The 22,305-nt window shown below is 34.6% G+C and overlaps 1 protein-coding gene across 13 annotated transcripts in view; it reads left to right on the top strand.

Annotated features, from left to right (window-relative positions):
• LOC139147181 (puratrophin-1-like) overlaps positions 1-22,305 on the top strand; it is a 102,435-nt gene that overhangs the window by 60,358 nt on the left and 19,772 nt on the right. For 12 of the 13 annotated variants that reach the window (XM_070718113.1, XM_070718110.1, XM_070718118.1 and 9 more), the window contains exons 3-9: positions 8,998-9,502; positions 16,759-16,929; positions 17,489-17,612; positions 18,017-18,116; positions 18,602-18,706; positions 20,172-20,288; positions 20,853-21,100. In XM_070718113.1, coding sequence (XP_070574214.1) covers positions 8,998-9,502; positions 16,759-16,929; positions 17,489-17,612; positions 18,017-18,116; positions 18,602-18,706; positions 20,172-20,288; positions 20,853-21,100 — 1,370 coding nt within the window. Of the gene's footprint in view, positions 1-2,019; positions 2,414-8,997; positions 9,503-16,758; positions 16,930-17,488; positions 17,613-18,016; positions 18,117-18,601; positions 18,707-20,171; positions 20,289-20,852; positions 21,101-22,305 lie in introns of those variants that run through there. The other variant, XM_070718117.1, reaches the window with a different exon arrangement.

Raw genomic sequence — 22,305 nt, 5'->3', positions numbered from 1 at the left:
AGAGTAATTATGGTCAGGGGCTAGGGTTAGTACCAAGATGGATTCTTTTTTATGCAGGCAATAGTAAGAGATATTCATGTGTAGTGACTATAAAGTTAGTTACCTTATAATAATGGCCCTCCCAGACTTGTATGGCAAGAATACAGAACTATGAACTATAATAAATGTTGTCATAGTGTGTGTTAGGTTATTCACAAAATAATCATCTCCACAGACATCAAAGGAGTATTTCACTGTGCGTCAGTTGCCAGGGATGAAAAGTGCAACCAGGTAAAGAATGGCCATGCCATACCAATGATATAACTGTTTTATTGTTTCCTTATATATATGTTAGCAAATAAGAGAGAAATTCATCAATGCAGTGATTGTTTACTATCTATGTGATAGTTCCTGGTTTTGAAGCAGAGGTATTTTAATTGCTTTCTTCATTTGTGCCATGGCTTGCAGATTCAACACAATAAGCGAATCTTCTTGTATGAAAATGCAAAAATATAAAATTTGTACGCCGAATTATTTCAAAGCAAATACAAGATTTGATCTAGAAAGAAGTAACGTACAAATTGTAAATGTAATCCAAGTAAAGGACGTCTTTAGAAATTTAGAAATTTTTCAAAGCTTGACAAAAGTGTGAAAACTACCAGCCTTCAAAAAGTGTCCTTGCTAACATCAGGAGATAACATTGACAGTATCAGAATCATAGAATCTAGATTGTTTGATGTTGTCCTATCTGTTATGATATTTTCATATCTTTGATCTTATCATGGAAATAATTTCAGTAACATGGACTGATGTTGTCTTTGAAAAATCTCAAGTGACGTTTATCCGATTTATTTGGTTGATCATTTTCAATAAAAACTCAAAAAAGTTGACAGCAAAGTCCAAGACTTGACTTTACCAAGACTTCTGAAGAAAGTAGATTGATGGTGATGTAAGCCAGGTGACATTTTTATGGTCAGATTTTCACATTCAGGGAGCAATTTTTTGAAAGAATAACATTCATGTTGTATTTATTTTCATTTCATTGTCACTTAGCAATAAATGTATTTTAAGAATGGTCATGTATGGTATATCAGCAAGGCAGAGAAAACTAGTTGAGGTCAAAGGGTAAAATTTGAGAGTTTCAACCAATAGTGAAGACTCAACAAATGTTTCTTTATATATTTTCATGACAATATTGAAAATATGTTGTATGTGAATTTAGTTGACAAATGGGATTGATATATCAGATTGGATGCCAAATATGTGACCTTTGACCTGTAGATTCAAGGTTCCCATCCACTGTTAACTGTCCTCTTTGTACTCTTTGCTATCAAACATTCTTTATTTTCAAAGAAAAATGTGAAGAATTTGTGCAAAGGCGTAAAATGTTACTGAATTGTAAAACAAAATTAACATTATTCCATAAAATAATGAGACATATATCAGTGATTAGCCAATTTTCAAATATTAAATGCTCAAAAAATCAAGTTACTACTCGACTGACATGTGCTACCCACTGTTCATAAAAGAAGTACGGATTGTCTTATATTTCTAGTATGTTCATCAACTTGACCAACAAATTTCTCTCTTGTACTGTGAGTGATGTGGCTTAAATCTGGCAGAATGGAGTTCAATTAATTTGTTATTAGTCGGGAGACTCTAGGGGTAGACTGTATTAGAAAACCATCAGAGAGCTTTCATTATTGACAAGATTTCACTAACTAATAACAAACAAATTCCAACAGGGAGCAATTTCCCTTGCTTGGTTTGCTGAGTGTCTGAAAAGTCAGGCAGTGTGGCTAATCGCATAATTGATAGTTAATTGACTAACAATTGTTGACTGACTTTGCTTTGAAAAGGCCACTGTTGAAATCCCACCTTGCTTTCTAATGGGAACTTAAACATTTGGATACAATTCACATGGTAATGGAACAGTTAAATGCATTGTTAGCCAGATGGGTGGGGGGACTTGGGTTACCAAGAGAGGTCAGCTGGGAAAAAAAGGTTGTAAATAAACCGTGTGTACTTTGGAAATGCTGTAGGATGAGATTTTTTCCTCCAGCTTTCCAGACTGGTGATTTGGTAAAATAACAATCTGTAACACAAACATCGGTACATCTTTGTGATACTGACGCTAGTGGTATGCCAGAAAGATACAGTGGACCGGTACACATGTCCGCTTCTATCACCATATGGTGTGGATAAATGCATCATTTGCCCCTCTGTGGATATAGAGGCCTCCCCTGTGAGAAAAATCAATGAGTCTTGTGTGCTGGCAGTATGACTCATACTTTTGGCGAGTGTATGGTTTCATCCACTCTGACATTCTCATGTATTTATTCACATGATTTGTACAACTTCACAACTGTTGTCGGCTTGCTCTCAAAGACATATCACCTTTGTAAATGAGGAAACTTTTGAAAGCAAGGATCAGGTATGGAATCAAACATAATTTTATCTCTTATTTATTATTGTGAAAGTAACTTTAGCAATGTGTTACTTTACCTTTTTGCATTGGGTATGGAGTAGATATTCTTTGCCTTGTCAAATTCAGAGTACATAATCCTGTATATGTGCACAAAAGTATAAATGTATATATACTTCTATCATTCATCCTATATGTTGTAGATATGCTTTCATGTCTTTAGGGGTCTGTCCAATGATGAAAAATTGACATATACACAATGTAATTCACTGTTTAATACTGCTGCCCATCCCCAATCCAAACAAACTACCGAGAAATTGATTTGCAGTAGGTTGTATTATTGTTGTTCTAATTTAGTCTTATAACAAGAAATTGAATTTTTATCAACAAAATAAATTGATGCCTAAATCCTCCCCTTCTCCTCTTAGACAAGGGAATGACACTTTTGCCCTAGTTTATATGCAGGACAGTCCCTGGCTGCAGTTGGTTGTTGTACCTTGACATTATATAGGTCAAGTTAACAAACTTTGTTTTCTGATCACAATTTTAAATCATAACAAGTATTAACATGCCATAGCTTACAGAAGTTCAAATAATATAATTCAGGCGTCCTGGTATTTGTCAGTTCCATCAAATTACAAAGTAGGTTGGGGCTGTTGGGATGAGAAATAAGCTAATAACATCTGTAGGTACTGAAGTATAGGTGGATATCGTGGAATTTCCAGGTCACAACATACATACCAGAAGTACATGATGGTCTATGAGGGAACAATTGAATGTTTGTGTCTGCTTGATTGATTTGTGTGTTCTGTCAGATTATTTGGTCAAAAATATTTGTGTCAGGCTATTAGACTTTTCCCAAAAGTGTCAATATGACTGGAATAGACAATTATTTTGTGATGATATTTTCAAAGTTTTCTCTGACAAATTTCCTTTGAGCCACAGTATGTGATTAAAAAGTAACACCAAAAATTACTCAAAAAAATGAGCAGTTTTAGTCTGTAAAAATCATGTTCATAGCATCTGTTTTCAGAGGTCTGCCCATGTTCAATATTTTGTTAAAATGTACCATATAGCACATGTTGAGCGTCACTAGTTTTAACCAATCAGTATAAGGGTTAATGCCATGTGTATACTGTATAAATGTAATATGTCTGTGGAATCTTTTAGAGTTGTATCAGCTTTCTGAATTCAATGATAACCTAACATTAACAAGTGAAGAATGCTTAAATTGCTTATTATTTTCCCAATTTTATTTCTATATGAGACTCAGGATGATATCAGTTTATTCTTAAATGCCTAGCATCAGTTTTGTCTTTTAGGTTAGTGCATTTACCAGTAAATCTTTCTATACCAGCATAATATGTTGAGGTGAAATTCTAGTCACCTATCTTTCTTATAGTTTTCAAGGAGTCACTTTCATCCATATCAGTAGGACACACACACATCTGTGAGAGCTGTTACATGGTTTGTATATGTATGAAGTTAACTTTAGTTGTGGTTTTATCCACAGGTGAGTCAGAATTCTATTCTGGTATGGAGTACAAGCAGAATGATTAATAAGGAAACAATGGTTTATATTGTGTGTATGTACAGTGGTTGTGTTTGTGGTTTAGATGTTCTCTTGGTTTTAGTGCATGAATGGTAGTTTGCCAATACAACGTCAGTTTATTCTGATCAATCACAAAAGCTGTAGACTTCACAAGATAAGCAGTTCATGACACAACCACATTGAGTGATTTCCTCTAAAATCATGTAAATTTAATTACTTTATTGTAGATAACACTATCACAAAGTTAAAAACAGAAGAAAATGTTCAGTATTTGTTTGTTTTATAAAGCATTTCAGCCAGTGAGTTTGGCAATGGTAGTCATGACTTTGCAAAGATCTTTGGCAAACACTTTCACTGTCTACTCAAAACACCATCAGGCCACTCTTCTCATCTTTGCTTTTAATAGTGTATTGACATTTGGTTGTCTTTTACCTAGCATTTGATTAGAGTCATTTGGATTACTGTGGATTACATGGTTGGTTAGATCAGCTAATGAAATCTTCCAGGTCCGTTCCTTGCCTTTCCATACCGACACTATACATGTACATGTACCCTAATTGGTACTTGCAAGTTTATTCATCTGAGTGAAAAGTTATCTTTATGTGGTTTTCGACTGATCTTGAAGGTAACAGCCCTTCCATGGTTTGATTATTGGTCTGTTTAATTTCCATGTCAGCATCTGATATTGTAAAAGGGGTGATAGTCAAGTTGTACAGGAACAGCCAAGTTTTATTGGTCCCTTGAAAGCTCAGATCTGTGAAACCTGGTCAGTATAAGATTACATTTGATATCCTACCTATCAAGCAGCAGTTCTGCACAAAAGCTTTTCCTGTACTAACAGCCCCACATGTTTCAGGCCTGCACATGTTTGAAAGGGGAAAATGAAAATATATGAATGTCAACTGAATCCTGACCCCAACAGTTTCTTTTGACAAGTGTACATGTAGGATATGATATGTTTCACAACTGAGCTATATAAAATACAGATGTTCAATACGAGATATAAAGGGATAATTCATATGTTGTGAACATGTATGGAATTTAGTATTTTTTATCAAGTTTCAGTGTTGGTATATATCCTGGCAGACAGCTCAAATGATATCCGCTCCAGGTTGGTGAAGTGTTTCAAATGCATAAACAAATGTGATTGATATTTTCAACTTACAGGAGTCTTTCTTACTGAAGTAACTTGAAAATTGTATTTTTTCCTGTCAACATGTTATCGGGTCATCCGCCTGTTTTGAATTCCCTTTGTGGGTAATCTATCACTTCAACATCTCAGATTCCCTGTGTTTTGTTTGTATCAAGGCTATTTGGCAAGCATAAATTACATGCATCACCGTGAAGTCAAGTTTCTCTCATCTTGCAAAGATTGTAAAAAAACTTGATGGTTTCATTCTGGTTCTCAGGTCATCTTCCTTAGGCTTGTATCAGTGTAAGAGATTGTAGACATCTGGGGGTCACAGATTGTGATAATTGGTGTTCTTGTTGTTGTAAGTAGAAGGGGGCTGTTTATCCAAATCCTTTTGTGACAAACTCATTTTGAATTGAAAACTTGAGTCAAAAGTTACTGCTGAAATAATAAAACCTGGAGTGGAATATTTGGATAGAAAGATGCTGCTCTTGAAATGTACTGGTTTGATGGTGAGAATATTACATGTAGGAGTTTGGCTTTGGGTTCCAAGATTTGGTCTTGGACAAGTTACCATGTGCTGACAATGCCTAGAGTCATGTATGTCACAATTGTATACAACGTTGTAAGACTGTTAAAGCTTTTTAGAATGTTACAAGTTGTGATATCATAGTGGCTTTACTATATCTCTACATACTGTAAGAAATCATATTACAATAGTAAGTATGCACATCTGTAAAGTGTAAAACATTTGAATGCTTCCCTGGCAGAAACTGCAGATTGTTCCATGGTGAAGTGAAGCCATGGAATATTAGGGGAGTTACCTATTCTCATTCTGTTATAATAAATTTGGGAAACATGATTTTGGAACACGTCCTATGGATTAGTCACTCTGACCCCATAGTAACTCCCGAGTTCCAGAGGTCACCCTTTCGGATGTGGAAGTATTCCAGCTGTTGAGTCGCACGCTGTGTTCCAGTGCTTATGACAACTGGCAAATTAAAATATTTTCAACACCACTCAAGTTTTGACCTCATTTCCATCGAATATCAGTATCAAAGTTACGTTGTTTTTTTTTTCAAAATTTGTACGCTACAGGTAATTATAATAATAAGGTAGGTTATCCTGGAATGAATGGCTTCATGTAAACCGGAACTACAGATTTTTTTGTGACAATGGATCCCTTTGGATAATTTATGTTTGATTTTATTACCTCCCATTTGCCATACATATGTGGCAATGGGAGGTTATATGGTTGAAAAAAGTCTGTATGTGAGATGTCTGTCTGTATGTATGTATGTATGTATGTATGTATGTATGTATTGGATGTCTGTCCGTCCAACGCAAAAACTCAAAAACCGCTGCACGTATTGAGCTGATTTTTGGTGTAGTGATGCCATATATGATGTAGATGTGCCGTTGTTAAAATGAACTTTTTAGGCCCATAGATATGCTAATGAGGTAGAAAAAAAAGCGGAAAATGGTCAAAAATCAATAACTCAGGAACTACTCATCTGATCATTGTCATATTTGGGTTTTAGGTACCTTGGGCCCAACTCATTTAAACATATAGATTTGATGTCAACATTTGATGCTTTCTATTTTAATGATTTTTTTTTCTTTTTTTGCCATTTTAGTTAAAAATCTTTTCCTCTTAAACCAATGGTTGGATCGCTGTAAAATTTGGCGTGCAGGTACCTTGTGAAAACTCAAAATAGAATTCATCAAAATTATGGCACAATTTGCATTTGTATTTTTGGGCAATTTTTGCCATTTTTGGTTAAAAAAACTCTTCTTTGAAACTGTGTATGCCATTACTTTCTAATTGGGTGTGTAGGTTCCTAGGAGTGACCTGAAGATGACTCTGTGAACTCAAGCTGAAATTTGCAAATTTTGTGGTACTTTTTGTCATGCTATCAAATTTGGTACATAGGTGAAATATAGAAGTCATTCATTCAAAGTCAAGTACTGCCTGTGTGAATGAGCAGATTATGATTGTGCTGTTCCAGTCTGAGGTGCTATTTATAGGAATGATGCAATGTTAGATTGTAATTGATGTTTTAACTGAATTTGACTAACATTGTATGTACCTCTTGTACTGTATAAACCCTATCAATTCACCCAGAAAAAAATAATTATACGATTTTAAATAATTGAATTAATGAGGATATCAACAAAGCCAAAATAATTTTAGTGTAGAATTATTAGAATGTTCAACTTTTTTGACAGTTCATTGTGAAATGCTTACCATCTTGGAGGATTAAAACATGTAAAGGCAACTTTCCTGAATCCCAACTTTGACATATTCTGAACTGTCATATATTGTGCTCTGTATGTTATCTAAAAGAAATTGCTCATAATAGTTTGTCATGATAGGTTGGTCAAATAAATAGAGATAGAGAAAGTTCCAATTTCCATTTATGGTTGACTTGGTAAGGATAAAATAAAATTACTTTTTGAGGAAAAAATAGAGTGATCAATTAAAAGAGTGGTCAAAGTAATAGGGTTTTTATGGTAAAGCTGGACTGTAAGATTCCTCATGTGCTATTTATAGCAATTATGCAATCTGTGTAAACAGTGCAATGAAAGTGTTACATGATTCCTTATAATGCTTTTGATGACCTTGAACTTCTTAAGTTGCAAACATTTGTCTCTTCTGTGTGCTTTCTCTGAGTACCTACAGGCTCAACTTATTCAACAGAACTTACTTGCAATGTTAATTTGAAAGTTAAAATGTGCTTGGTTAATAGGATGAAATGCTGATAAAGATAACCAGCTGAAGATTCTTTATAACCAGACAGATATGCTTTTTTTTATGACGTAAATGTTGATAAGCGAGTTTTGTTTACTTTAATTAGAATGTAATTAACTCTCATTTATATTATTATAAGCAGTAGTATCAAGTTGATCAAGCTAATATTGACAAGTTGGTCGGCTGTTGGAGGTTAAAAGCTGTAAAAATAAATGTATGCATGTCTATCTGTTTGTCTGTCTGTCTGTCTGTCTGTAGACCCGCGTTTTTTGGAGGGTCTATGGTCTGTCTGTATGTATGTATGTATGTACATGTATGTATGTATGTATGTTAGTTATTATGTGCGGATGTATGTCTGTCAACATTAAAAACTCCTAAATCGCAGCACCTACCATCTTAGTATTTGGTGGACAGGTGCATCGAGGGGTGGAGATGTGAATTTGTTGAAATAAACATGTCAAAGTCAAAAATATGCAAATGAAGGGGGAAAAAGGAAAAATCCTGCAAATTGCTAAAACTTTAAAACCACGAGCCAGATTTGGTTGAAACTTGGTATACAGGCTCTTATAGTGACTTAAGTTACATTTCTTCAAATTGTGGTGAAATTTTGAAAGTTGTATTTTTTGGGCAATTTTCATGTTTTTTGTCAAAAAATCTTTTCTGAAAGCACTCATCCCATTGCCTTGAAAACTTGTATGTATGATCCTAGGGTTGACCTTTGTCAGATTTGTTCAATTGTGGTGAAATTTTCATATTTGTATTTTGGGGGCAATTTTTCCCATTTTTATCAAAAAATCATTTTTCTCCCAAAGTATTTGTTGATTGCTGTAAAACATGATAGTCTTGATCCTAGGGTTGTTTTCTGTCAGACGTTTAAAAGTCATTATGAGATGGAGCATTCATATTGCTGGGGTATAAGATTAATTTGGACTTGCAATGGAATTTTCTTAGTCAACCTGTAAGAATGCAATGTCATGTGTGTACTAACTAGTAGTTAGTATCGCTGCAAAATGGGAGGACAGTGTCATTGACACTATTTTTCTGCAAGCCTTGGTTGATCACCAACGATATATGCCTCAAAACGCAGACGACATCTGAGAGTTACAGTCTGGGCAAAAATGACTCCCTAACTTCTCCATAATTTGCCTCTTTTCCAGATTCAACTACAAGTACAAGGGAGAAGACGGCCTAAGGATGAGGGATGGCCAATCTGCTTTGATAACAGCATTATTGTACATTTTCGAGAGATAAACGATGAACTCTTGAAACCTGGAGATTTTTACTTTCAGTTGAAATCACCCGTGCCTGGAACAATACTTCTGGCGTTAACTTACTTCTACCATGGACGGATACATAGTATTCTAATCCCACAAGACTCATATGAGATTGTATTTACTATGGAATGGCTGCAGAGTTTGAATCCAGATGAAAATCGCATGGCTCTGGAACACTGCGTTTTGAGCACGGAGTGTGGAATTGAACGGATATCTTGGGAAGACATCATACGACCTCCACTGACTGAGAGGAGGAGTAGGAGGAAATCCGGAAATAAAGAAAATAGGAAGTCACAGTCTTCTAGTGTGCCGGCAACTACCCCGGAAGAAGAACAGATACTTGAGGAATCTACGCAACAAAGTGGGACAATGGACATGTTAAGACAAGGTAGGCATGCCAGTTATTTTCAGTATGAACAAGACCAACAAATCAAAGAAGTTAGGGAAAGAGTGAAGTTTATATATAGCACAATGTGGCTTGGATTAGCCCTTGTTCCAGACAGTCTGTAAATGTAGTAGAATGGAAGTACTGGCATCCTTGGTACATGTGCTTTAGTATTGTTACACTTCCAGACCATTCCAGACTTGGTATCATGTGTTTGTGTCATTCAACCTTGTTATACCTCCCTTAGCTCTCCTGTGTTGTATTTTGAGTAAGCTCCTAGATTAGAAAGAACCGTGCCATTGTTTATGCATAGGAAGTCCTTTCATACCAACTAATGAAGTTAAATAACCGGCAGCGTAATTGACTTTCTAAACTGTACTTGTAATTTTGCCTGTGGCACAAGAATGTGTCATCTGTTTCTTGGATCCATGGAATAGATCATTCAATTTGTCAACACAACGCAACAAAGAATTAAATTTTAAAAATTGTAAAATGTAAAACTGACAAAGGTTAAGGAGAAAAGGAAGATTTTGCTCGTTTTGAGGCCAGTGTGAACTTTACATTTCAACGAACATCTTTTAAACAAAATTGATTTCATAAATCTGTACTCAATGTTACCCCAACACAGCCTTCAAATTTACAGATATGCCTTCTTTCGTAGATTTTTCAGTTTTCTTCTACCTGTAGTGCAGTGATTTTGGTTGTTTTAGAAAAATAATCAAAAGCAGTGCAAAGATTTGAAAAGAGTTGAACAAATGGAGTAGTTGTTGTCTATTTCTATCTCAAGTCCTAGGGTAGTCTATCCCACTTCATCTGCATTAGTGGGTTAAAGCCCTTGAGCCAGTGTCTCAACAAAGAGACCGTACTCAGTGTGATTTCAAATTACCATCCTGTAGAGTCAAATCATTACTGAATGAAAACAGATCGGCTTCATTGAATGAGGAGAATGTAATATGACTGTAACAGTAGGTACAGCCAGGGTGCTGACTTGTGATAATATCATCTTTCATATCCCTTCTATTGTATGTGAGGCTTCTGAAAAATATTTAAATGTTTTCAGTCTGTGTGGTAAAATCAAACTGCTGATTCAGACTACCTTGTGAAGTAGAAATGTGTGAGGACACTCATATACTCTGTCTGCTACATGTAGGTAGATTTACCTACCGTCTCTTTTTGTTTCTATCTGTGATATGGAAACTATGATTTACCTACCATTAACCCCATCTCCCTTTGTTTTCCCGGCAAAATGGAAAATACCGTAAAACCCTACTAAATTAACCACTCTATTAATTTGACCACCCTATTTTTTTTCTCAAAATGTAATTATATCTTATCCATATCAGTTCAACCACAATAGAAAGTGGAACATTCTCAATTCTAATAATTTGACCAACCAATTATGACAAGCTGTTTTGAACATTTTATTTTCGATAAATACACAGAATGTATAGCACATAGTATCTAAGTGGGGACTTTAGGAAAGTCACCTTTATGTGTTTTAATCATCCAAGATGGTAAGCACACCACTTATGAACTGTCAAAAAAGTTGATATCCCTAATAATTCTATAATTAAAATGATTTGGCTTTGTTAATTTTCTAATCAACTATTTAAAATCGTAATTTTTTTCCCAGGTTGAATTGATACTATTGATTGGGTTTTTACGGTATACACAATTCTTACCCACCATTTTCCTTTGTTTTCCCTATGATAATGGGAACCTCATGTAGACAATTCACCATGTCATGAAGCTGTCATCCTTTTGAGTTTTGGTTTCATTAGCATTGTAAAAGTAGTGAAAAATTGAAAGAGTTTTAATCATATCTAAAAACTAGGACAACTTTACAAATTCTGCCCTAAAATGTTGGCGGTATATTTCATAAGTATGAGACAGCCTGGCTTGTGGATTTGAAACTAATCATTTAAGTAGCGGTGGTACCATGTGTTACTTAGACATCACAATGTGTTTGAATAGATAGGCACTGATTGCATTCACTGTGCTGAATGAACATTTCATACTGTTTGGTTTCAGACATGTCAGATTTTATCGGCAAACAACAGAATATTTAACACTGCTAATAAATACTCAGGTACTGTAAATATTAATTCCATGACTAATGTTCTCATTATTTGAACCACATTAATATCAAGTTCAGGGTTGTTATGACTGCTCGTTGTTTGTTTATAATGATGAATATATGCGTGTATTCCAACATGTATATTTTTTGTAAGATTTGAACATATTTTATAATAAAAAATGGTTGACATCATATCAACAACTCAAAATCTGATTAGTAAATGATCAGACTCCTGTTTTGTTGTGTAGTTTCTGGTTTATAGAGTTTGAGAGTAAATTGAAATCGAAATCCATGCTTTTCAGTCATCTGCGTAGTGGGTGTCTACATTCCTGGCTAACATATGGTCATTCAGAAAAACAATCATGTCGGCAGATTTATGTATGACGTATGTACAGTTTCCCCATAAATATACTGTGAACCACAATGACGAGACTAGCAAACTAACGAAGAAAGGAGAATTTTTAATTCGACCGATAAAATCTGATGTAAATAGAGAAAGTTTAATTGCCCCAGCAATGTAATGTGGCCACTGTAATCCAGGAGAGATATGTATATTTATTTTATAAGTATTATCAAGCTATATAAATCTGATTCATTCCTCCAATCAGTACTTGCTGGATTGTTATGACTGGAAAAGTGGCAATTTCTCCCAGATTGAAATATTATCCGATGCACTAAGGCACATGGAAGGTGTGACTAAATCTGAAGACTTGTTGGTTAGTCAACTCACACTGTGCCAAGCTGTTGGATGACCTATGACCCTTTCCATGAGTATCCATGTTACAAGCTACCACTGTTAATCATCAGGAAATATGAACCACTCCCTTCTGGAATTGAAGTGTATACCATTCCAACATGTGAGGACCATTTACATCTGATACCAGATGTTCCTGTGTATGAATGGAAAATTTAGACATTTTATGTTGGTTATTTAGTTTCCATTGAAAACAGTTGAAACACAGTTTAGAGAAAGGAGAGAAAAAGTACTCATCTCATATTTAAATCGTGTAATCTTGTATTCCAGTGTTTAGGGTGGATTAACAAAGTTCATGCAATGTTCTGTATAAAGATTTCACTAAATGTATGAGTATAGCAAATGAAGGTAGTAATTTACCCTCATTATTGATGCTCTCAGTAGTACTAGCAATGCTTAAATTGATAAACTTTGGTCTCGATGAAGCAGTATAAACTATGTGATTCCCTTTCTCGATAAATAATCATCCACAAGGGTTTTTTAATTGCACAATCCAAAGTTTTATAAAATTAGGATACTCTGTCTACATTTGATAGGGTATTTGTCTGACTTCAGCTATTCCACAGACTGAGCTAGTGGTCACCAAAATTTAGAAGTCTGCACTTTCTCTCTGCCATATCCTGAAACGATGTTTGAGGGCGCTCTTTGCTGACCTTAAAATCCAATCTCATGAGTAACTGTTCTAAAAATGGCTCTTTTCACCTGAGGACATTTTTATGTTACTGCACATTGGATTGCCTGATCAATTGCATCTACTGCATATTGCATTGCAGTAAATACATATTTGCCACAATGATGAGTGTGAGTGAATTTCGTCAGGGTGTTTTTTTCTGAGCATGTTCCTTACTGCAGAATTACAAGTGGATTCAGTTTGATGGCAAGGGTAGATATGCTATCAGAAGTTGTAGAAATGTTAATTTTACATCCCAATGTGTCATTTGACCTCAACAGGAAAACATTCAAATCATAAAAATAACATTGGCCTCTTTATATCCTGTATTTCACTTTCTAATGTGGTTCAATGCCATCAGTTAACCTCTTTGTCCAACCACATCCTGAAACATCAATGGACTCAGTTCTCCAAATTTCTGCTGTGCAAAATCAACCCAGTGGGTCGTCTGTGGTAGGCAGACCACAGTGCTATGCTAATGTGATGTGCTAATGTGATTTGTTGGGATGAAGAGTCGGACATTGAACTCACATGTACCAAGTATCAATTGTCAGTTTACATGTAATGGTCAAAGTGTGTCTCATCTGACATCATGTTAAGAAACCCATGATTTCATCTGAGTTCACAGAAACAACAAGTAACATAGGACTGACATTGAATGTGGACATACATGGTATATGACATATTACGATTGATTCGAAAACCACATTTCAGAATGGCTATGTTGATAGCATGTAGTTATAAAAGATGAAGTTTCAAAGGAGTGAGCATCATAAAAAAATAATTCCTCCAAGCAGCATTAATCAAAGAATGCTAAGCTTCTTGTTGCTGTGGTTTTTAGCCACTATAGACTATAGTCTATAGAAGCTACTGGGATGGGTATCCATCCGTCGTCAATCTGTATGTATGTATGTATGTATGTATGTATGTATGTATGTATGTATGTATGTATGTATGTATGTATGTATGTATGTATGTATGTATGTATGTATGTATGTATGTATGTGTGTATGTATGTATGTATGTATGTATGTATGTATGTATGTATGTATGTATGTATGTGTATGTATGTCCGTTTGTGAGGCGTCCGTCCACTCAAATATCTTGAGAACCGCAGTTACTTACTGATTTGATATTTGTTGTGAAGATGAAAAATATGATTATGAGAAACTATTTTTATAATTTTTTGATATTGTTGAAAATATGCAAATTAGCGCCAAAAAGGTGTTTTTGGTAAAAAATCTTCTTCTTCTAACAGCTTTGTTATTTGGTATACAAGTCCCCAGGGATAACCCAACTTAGATTTGTTCAAATTTTGATGAAATGTGCAAATCTGTATTTTTAAGGAATTTTTTTGTCATTTTTGGCCAAAACTTTATTTCATCAAAACCGCTCGTCTGACAGCTTTGATATTTAGTATATAGGTTCCTACAGATGAACTTAATATGATATATTGACTATATGATGAAATCTGCAATTTTGAATTTTTGGTGCAATTTTTGCCATTTTTGGTCAAAAAATGTGTTTCTCAAAAACTACTTGTCTGATGCCTTTGATATTTAGTATACAGGTTCCTAGGGGTTGTCCTAGTGTGATGTATTGAAATTTGATGAAATCTTTAATTTTTGTATTTTTGGGTAAATTTTTTCCATTTTTGGTCAAAATATTTTTTTCTCAAAAGTTACTCATCTGATAGCTTTGATATTTGGTATACAGGTTCCTAGGCTTTATCTTAATGTAATATATTGAAATTATGATGAAATCTTCAATTTTGTATTTTTGCAGCTAATTTTGCCATTTTTGGTCAGGCCATCCTGAAATGAGCTATCAAAGATATCCACCTTCTTCATCAATATATGTACATGTGTCACAAAAAGTTATTCTCTACATAACACAGCAGAGCTCTGTCGACTGTTGGGTCGCTTGTATTTTCAAAACTGCTGGTCAGACAGCTTTAATATTTGGTTTACAGGTCCCTAGGATGACCTTAGTGAGATAAATTCATACAGTCAGGAAATACTTCATTTTGTATCCATGTCGTATTCTTCCAAGACTAATATTATTCTGACAAAGTGAAATGGTAATCAAGAGGAATGTGGAACAGTGTGCTTCTTTATCACCAACTCTTCAATCCAGCTGATCCAGTGACTGTGTAGTATGTCGAAGTATGTCCAACAGGTTGCTGCACTTTCCCAACTCCATTGCATTGTGACTGTGCTAAAAGAACCAAAGCTTATCTGTACAGTTAGGAAGGGAAAGTAGCTTTGACCAGACATTGTCGTTTCTCAAAATATCGCTCAGTAGACTACTTCACTTCACACGCTCTTATTACCAAAACTAATCCATTTGTTTATAAGGCAAATACCGTCATTTAAAAACACTTCATTTTTTCAAAGTATCAATCTGTAAGCGTAGTTTTGCAAATCATTAAATTTTCCCAGCTGATAATAATGCCATTTGGAGTTGCTTGTGTCTGTAAACAAACAATTAACTGCTACTTAAAGTGTCAAGCCTAAAATACTCTACATGCTTCTGTTTTTGTCAGGAGCAGTTTTCCCACATGTACATTGTACAGTAGTCTAACGTCCAGGGGGATATGATGTTTGTTTTACAAAAGACCAGAAATTTAGAACAAAGAAAGAAATAGTTTTGGCTCACTATCTTAAAAATGTTATTTGGAAAGAAAAACTCAATTTGCATACCCCCTTCAGGGCATAATCAGCTGTTTGAATCGGCCAAGTTGACTGCTATGAACTGCATGTGCCAAAAATAACAATACTCTCACTGTTTATAGAGCATGGTGAACTTGGTTTATGAACTTGAATTATAATGTATCATTGTATTATTCATGACAGGTCTGCATGGGTCTCCTTTAGTTTAGTTTTAGCAAAAAAGTTATCTTGGTGCTCTACATCTTATCCACTAGAAAACTTTCCATCAATGAGATACTGTTCTCTCAGTTCCTTCAATGAGAATAGTGTCTGTCCATTGGAAAAAGACAGATTAGTTCTCAGTGCATGTAGTTATACATTAAATATAGCATAGTCTGTAAGTTACAGTAAGGATTAGATCCAGCTACGGAGTAACACCTCACAGATCTACATTGTTTCCTAATTCTAAGGAATTAAATTGACGTCATAGTGGTTAAAACAAAAAACTAGGTTACACAACTTCCCTCATGTCATGTCACATGTAGCCTCTCACTTGCATGTGTTTCTTGTGTCTATTTATAACCACTGACGTGTAATGTAGCCTTTGATATCCTGTACACAGTATTCAAAGGAAATTATATGTTTTGTGGATGTATGTGTGGACATTTGTACCACCATGGATTTTACTTGAATAGTGATGTAACTGAATGACATGATCTGAGATGTAGCAAGTCTGTTGAACTGTCTTGACAGATTTCCTGAGAATTGAACAGTTGTCATGGAAACAGTATCTTAGCAACATCAGTAATTTTAATTTCATATTTGCAGTATGTTTTTTCATAGTGGCAACAGAGTTGCACTTGGAAATGCCACAGCAATTAGAGGTGATACTCTAATGCCATACATACCAAATATTATAATACCATAGTCAATTCTTTAATACATGATAAAATACAGAACATGTCCCTGTAAGATAGATTTTATAGATTGTAATATATACAATTTGGGTATAAAATACTCAATGCTTTGTATTATTCTTTTAAAATAAGTTTACATTGTTGTTTATTTGTTCACTCATTCTTTCTTCCTTCTTTCATTTCTTTGCAGAGGAGAAGGCAGAGGATAAAGAGAGCCCTGAAGATGAAACGCAAAAATTTGAACTTCCGGACCATTCACCATCATTGCCTCAAACAAGCATTTGTAATAATTTACCCAGACCGATACAGATGCTGGAAGTCAATTTTGAAGTACTACATTCAGGTGCAGCTATACTAACAGGTAAAAGAAATAGTGAATCTGAGATTCCGTAATGAACTAATTCCTTGGAATGATTTCACATCAATGAAGCTGTGATTAATTTCCCAAAGTCTTGGCAATCTGAGCCATGCAGTTAATCTGTTGATCCAGAGTATAAAGTTGTGCATCATATGAAAGCTAACCCAATGGATTATACTAAGTAGGATTGTGGAACTTTGAAAAAAAAAAACTTTACTGAACACTTTTGACAACCAAAGAGACTGTACATGCAAATATTAATAAATCTTATGAAAATAATGAGATAATTTTGAGGTAAAGTGATTCTTGCATAGAAACACTCATAATACCAGTTGATACGTAACTGGTGAAATAGGTAAAATTTATAGTCCATGGTGTACAGATCAGATTTTCATTAATATTTCATATATCTAAAGATTTGTAATTTGAGAAGTCCACATTTTACTTCTCTCTGAGTTGTTAAATGAGTTCCAGAGTTTACAAGAATACAGACCTGTTATCTACATTGCAGAGTGGAGAATGGATCTGATGCAATAATGACCAATGATATATTGCATTTCAGGGGCTCGAGACACAAGGGGAGGTGCTGTGATGGAGATCTATTCCAATAATCCGATCTGGAAACATCTAGAGTGCTGTAGTGAAGAAATTACCAAAGTTTTCATGTATTACAATGATATACCAAGGTACAGCTTTGACTCATCACTGGGTAGTGAACTTGTGTGATTAGTGTGTGTAAACTAGTCTAAAATCTATCCATTGGTATCAAACTATGATGTCCTACAGCTAGATTCTAGACTGTATATACTGTACATGCAGTTTGTACATTGGTGCTATTAGTTTGTTCATGTGGCTGTGTATGTGAGATTTGAGCATTTGTAAATACAAAGAAATATGTTATGAGAATTAAAGCAGGTACAAGTTGTGAAGATGTGCTTCTAAAATTTCTCTTTTTATGATAATCTTTACTGATAAAATATCTCTATTATATGTTCACAAATTAATATATTAGTCTTCTTAACACCCAAAATGATAGGGCTATACGTGAAATGTGAAGGAATTAATGCAGTTTTTGCTTTGACTATGGCAGGGAAGAGGTAAAGCAGCTTGGTATGAGTGTTGTTGTAGATGCAAGGGGAGCTTCTACCTCAGTTCTTGAAGTCATCGTTGATGCCTTATTCATTTTTGAAGTAAGTCCAATATTATCTTTTGTTTCTGGGAGATTTTTTGATACCGTTAAATTGGTTTCTAGTCTACCTGTATCATTTTGTTTTATTGTATCAGCATATTGAGACAAAAAGTTTTGCTAATTAGAAGTAAATTGTATATTCATGGATTTCATTTCTGATCTGGTGGAATCACAGAAAGATATTTCATGTGGCATAATGCAACTTATTTTGATAAATCTATCAATGGAAAGCATAAATTTTCTGGTAGCAGCAAACTTTAATACATCATCCTTGGGCGTTTTATTTGAAGAACAAAGAAATATCATGTGATAGTTTCAATGTTAACAAATTTAAAGTAAAAACCAAATAAAATTTAATTATTTAAAAAAGAGCAACCGGTATTAGCCAATACTAGTGAAGAAGGGACAGAATTGTTTTCACTCCTCCAGATTTCATGTTGTATGATCCACTTATTAAAGGAGAAAGAATTGTTTTTCACCTTTCAGAGCAATCGTCCTGGTGCTGTTAATATTGTACATGTGTTATTAGAAGCAAACTCGCCACTGCTCTATCTCAATTCAACATTGTTCAGACCGACGGTCAATTTCCAGGTAAGTTTTGATGGCAGTTCACTGGCTACAAATGCACATTATCCATTTGTTCAGTGTGATTGGGTGTCCTATAACGTTTTGAACCAGAGACTTTTCATTCTCAGTATCCTTAAAGTTATTTTTTAAAACATTGCAGAGTGTGGTTGTAGCATTTTCTTTAAAATTCATTGTCATTGTTTCTGACTGTTGATAACACATGCTGTCATTTTCTGTTACCATGGTTACAAGTAGATTTGAAACAGAGCACTCATTTCCTTGGCAATGGCTAGATCTTCATAAAGTGGGTCAGGTCAAGGAAGACTTTGATCAACTTTGACCTCTGTCATAAGGGCATTTTCTCATAATTACTGACCAAACTATCCACATTGTGTGCATATTTTTGGTGCATACAGCCATCGGCAGCTATAGATGACGTATTAACAACTGCTGTTGATACTGTGATGTTAACATTGGAAGAGATAAGGAAATCATTTTCTCACAGAGATTTTCTTACAATGATTCAAACAATCTATCACTTTGACAAAATATCTTTTGAAAGAGCAAAGAGTGATTTTCACAAGCCGCAATGTTTTTCTCAAGAGTTTTTATACTGAGTGAGCTTGTTGGAGAATTTTTAGTTCTCTTACTTTCTTCAGATGTTTTTCAACTTTTCAAGCAATAGTGGTAAACAAATTCGAAATTATATTTTTGTGAAAGTTATTACAAATTTAAATATTTTGCTTGAATTGATAATCATTCACTTGTTTCACATCAAGTAATAGTGAAGCCGTGATTGCTTTACTTATAAATACTTGACAAAACTTGATAGCCAAAAAAAGAAGCTTGATGTTGAAGTCCTTGCTGTCTAATGTCTATGTATACATAATATTATCAAATCCCTAAAGCCAATATCTGCCAATGTTGAAAACTAAAATATGGCTATTAAAATCTATGCCATATATGATATCAGGTACAGGTAGTTTTGGTTGTTGCTGTCACTTCATTTATGAAAAAAATGCATTATACAATGTATATATGCACTCTTGACTCTAAACACAAAATATCAAGGTTATTTTTTGTGAGGCATTTTGCTTGATAAGATAACCGTCAATGCCAGTGTGGCTGCAACCAACAGTGATAGTCCTCTTTCTTATGGAAGTTTCCAACTCTGTGTCAAGGGTTAACTTTGGTGTATTTAACAAACAAATATGTTGAGAGAAACAGTGAAAGTTTATATTATACTCTGGAAAAGTTGAGGGTTACATCGTTCATGAAATTTGAGGTGAAGGTTAAAACAGCAGCTCGATGAAAGTGTTGCTAGGCAACTTAAGAGGTTTGTTTCTTCACGTATATGATCCCTGACCTTAACTAACCCTTATTAAGGAATAACTAGAAACACTATGTTCTTTATTCAAAACTGTCAAATCGTGTTATGTCTTGGGTGGCCAGTATTTAAAGTCCTGGTGAAAATCTGATCCCTTTGCAGTTTGAACTTCTGCCGTCTGTGGAGGCACTTCACAAGTTAGTGCCGGCACATCAACTGACTCACGGATTCAACGGTACTTTTCCTTACAACCATGAAAGTTGGATTAGGTTCAGAATGGTAAGTCTTTTCAGATTGTGGTCTCATGATAACAATTTTTGACATTCTAATCAAACTTATGTTGCTTGCAATAGTACTCTGATTTCGGTTTCAAACTTTATATGTTCACTGACAAGACGCAAAAACCACTGACTGTGAGACTGTTTCAACCTATATCATAGAAGTATTGACATCTCTGTACCATAGTGGGTCCAGCCCTGCCCTATGATGAGAGTATTCTGCTCATCTAAGGGGTGTCTCTGTCAATGTAAAACTAGGATTTTTACTTTTTTTTGCAAGATTAGTGCACTTTTTTAGTTGATTTTTTGAAGCAATGAATGTTTCATGGAACTTAATCATGATATGATTATGTTTTTAGTTTTTGTTCCGTGGAGTATGTTGAAGCAATGAGTAATTCACATCAAGAAAAGTTTCAGTATGTTTCCCAAATAATGAAATCAGATTTTGTAACTGAATTTATGCCAGAAACACTTGTTGTATGCAGTGAAAGTTCACTAGGAGATGCCAATAGTGCAAATTCATAATATTTTGATGATAAGTGTTTGTTTTGTGTTTTCTCTATAGAAACTGGAACCATTCATGGCAGGGTGCCACAGTGCGGCAAAGTTTATCATCGGAGCTACTCAAGACATTGCAGAGTTTGAAAAACCAGATAATGCCCAGGAAACTATTTCCCTTGTGGAAAGACTGGAATGGACAAGAACAGGTATATATGAAGATGCCAGATTGGTAGGATTACAAACGGAGGGAGATGCAATATTGTCAAGATTGAAAAATGAACAGAGTATCTTGACAAAATCTGAAGATTTCAGGTATGTACAGGATTATCTCACAGTGATATCATTCATGGTTCTCAGAGTCAAAAATGTGTAACAAAAAACTGATATTGATTTTGAAATTTGTAGTTTACTTACAATATTCTGTAAAGCTACATGGAAAGTGATAAATTGTCAGGTGAAGTTTTCTGTGACTTCCTGCAAATGATTTGAAAAATAAGTTTTTTATTGAAAAATTATCATTATTTTGATAGAATAATTCTATTTAAAGTACTATATAGTTGATTTTGTTTTTGAATGGACATATGGCAACAATGCATATTTTAGATATAAAAAAGACTGATAGTTTAACAATGCTATAAAATGATTTTGTGTCAGAATATTGTTGTTCAGAAAGCAATGGTTTCTGAGCAGTAATGAAAAGCTGAAGTTGAAATATTTCAAAACTGTAATGTTTACTTTTCATGTCTTATCGGCAATTTCTTAGGTTTCTAACCATAATGAATCTTTACCTTATCAAATATCAAATGATGAACTGATTTATCAATATAAGAAAAATGGTATATATTAGAAGGCAGACGTTAGCATTTTCAGTTGTTTCGTCACAAGTATTTTCCTTATGGCATCAAACCCTCAGGGTGTTGTAACAAGTTTGGTTGTTTGTGGTTTTGCTATTATGTAATTTGCATTCCAGAAGAAAAAACACACTAATGGGAAGAGATGGGATAGACATGTTTCTAGGTACTTGTAATGAAACTTCAAACGTCAATCATCTTCCACTTAATATAAACACAGAGAGAAAGGCAGTTTGTCCATTAATGTCATATCAATTGTGTCTTTTGCTGTGTATAATTCCCTCTGTCTTTCATCTCGGCTTCCATGCCTCGTATCTGCTGTATAGTGTTTTAAGTGTAATGTGGAAGACTTGAATTTTGATCAAGAAATCAAACTAGTGCTCATCTCAAGAGATTATGAAAGGAAATTCAGTAATCAAAGGGTAGAAACAGCTTTTGGTTCCTGTTTGTATTTTTGGTGCCAGAGATCTCTAGTTACAAACTTCTCAATGTTTTTGATCTCTCCTGTCTGAAAGTCTTTTGGAAGACACATGGTTTTACATGTGATTCTCTAAACAATGAGCTGTAATTGGCCTCACCTAGTCCAAAGTTATGACCCCTACAGGAAGCGTACCCCCCTATGGGTTTGTATTTTAGTCTACCCCCCTGTGAGTTTCGCTGATATCA

The sequence above is a fragment of the Ptychodera flava genome, chromosome 13 (genome assembly GCF_041260155.1).
Source record: "Ptychodera flava strain L36383 chromosome 13, AS_Pfla_20210202, whole genome shotgun sequence".
Taxonomy (NCBI): Eukaryota; Metazoa; Hemichordata; class Enteropneusta; family Ptychoderidae; genus Ptychodera; species Ptychodera flava.
Note: the sequence above shows the minus strand (reverse complement) of the source record. Positions and strands in the feature narration are given on the sequence as shown.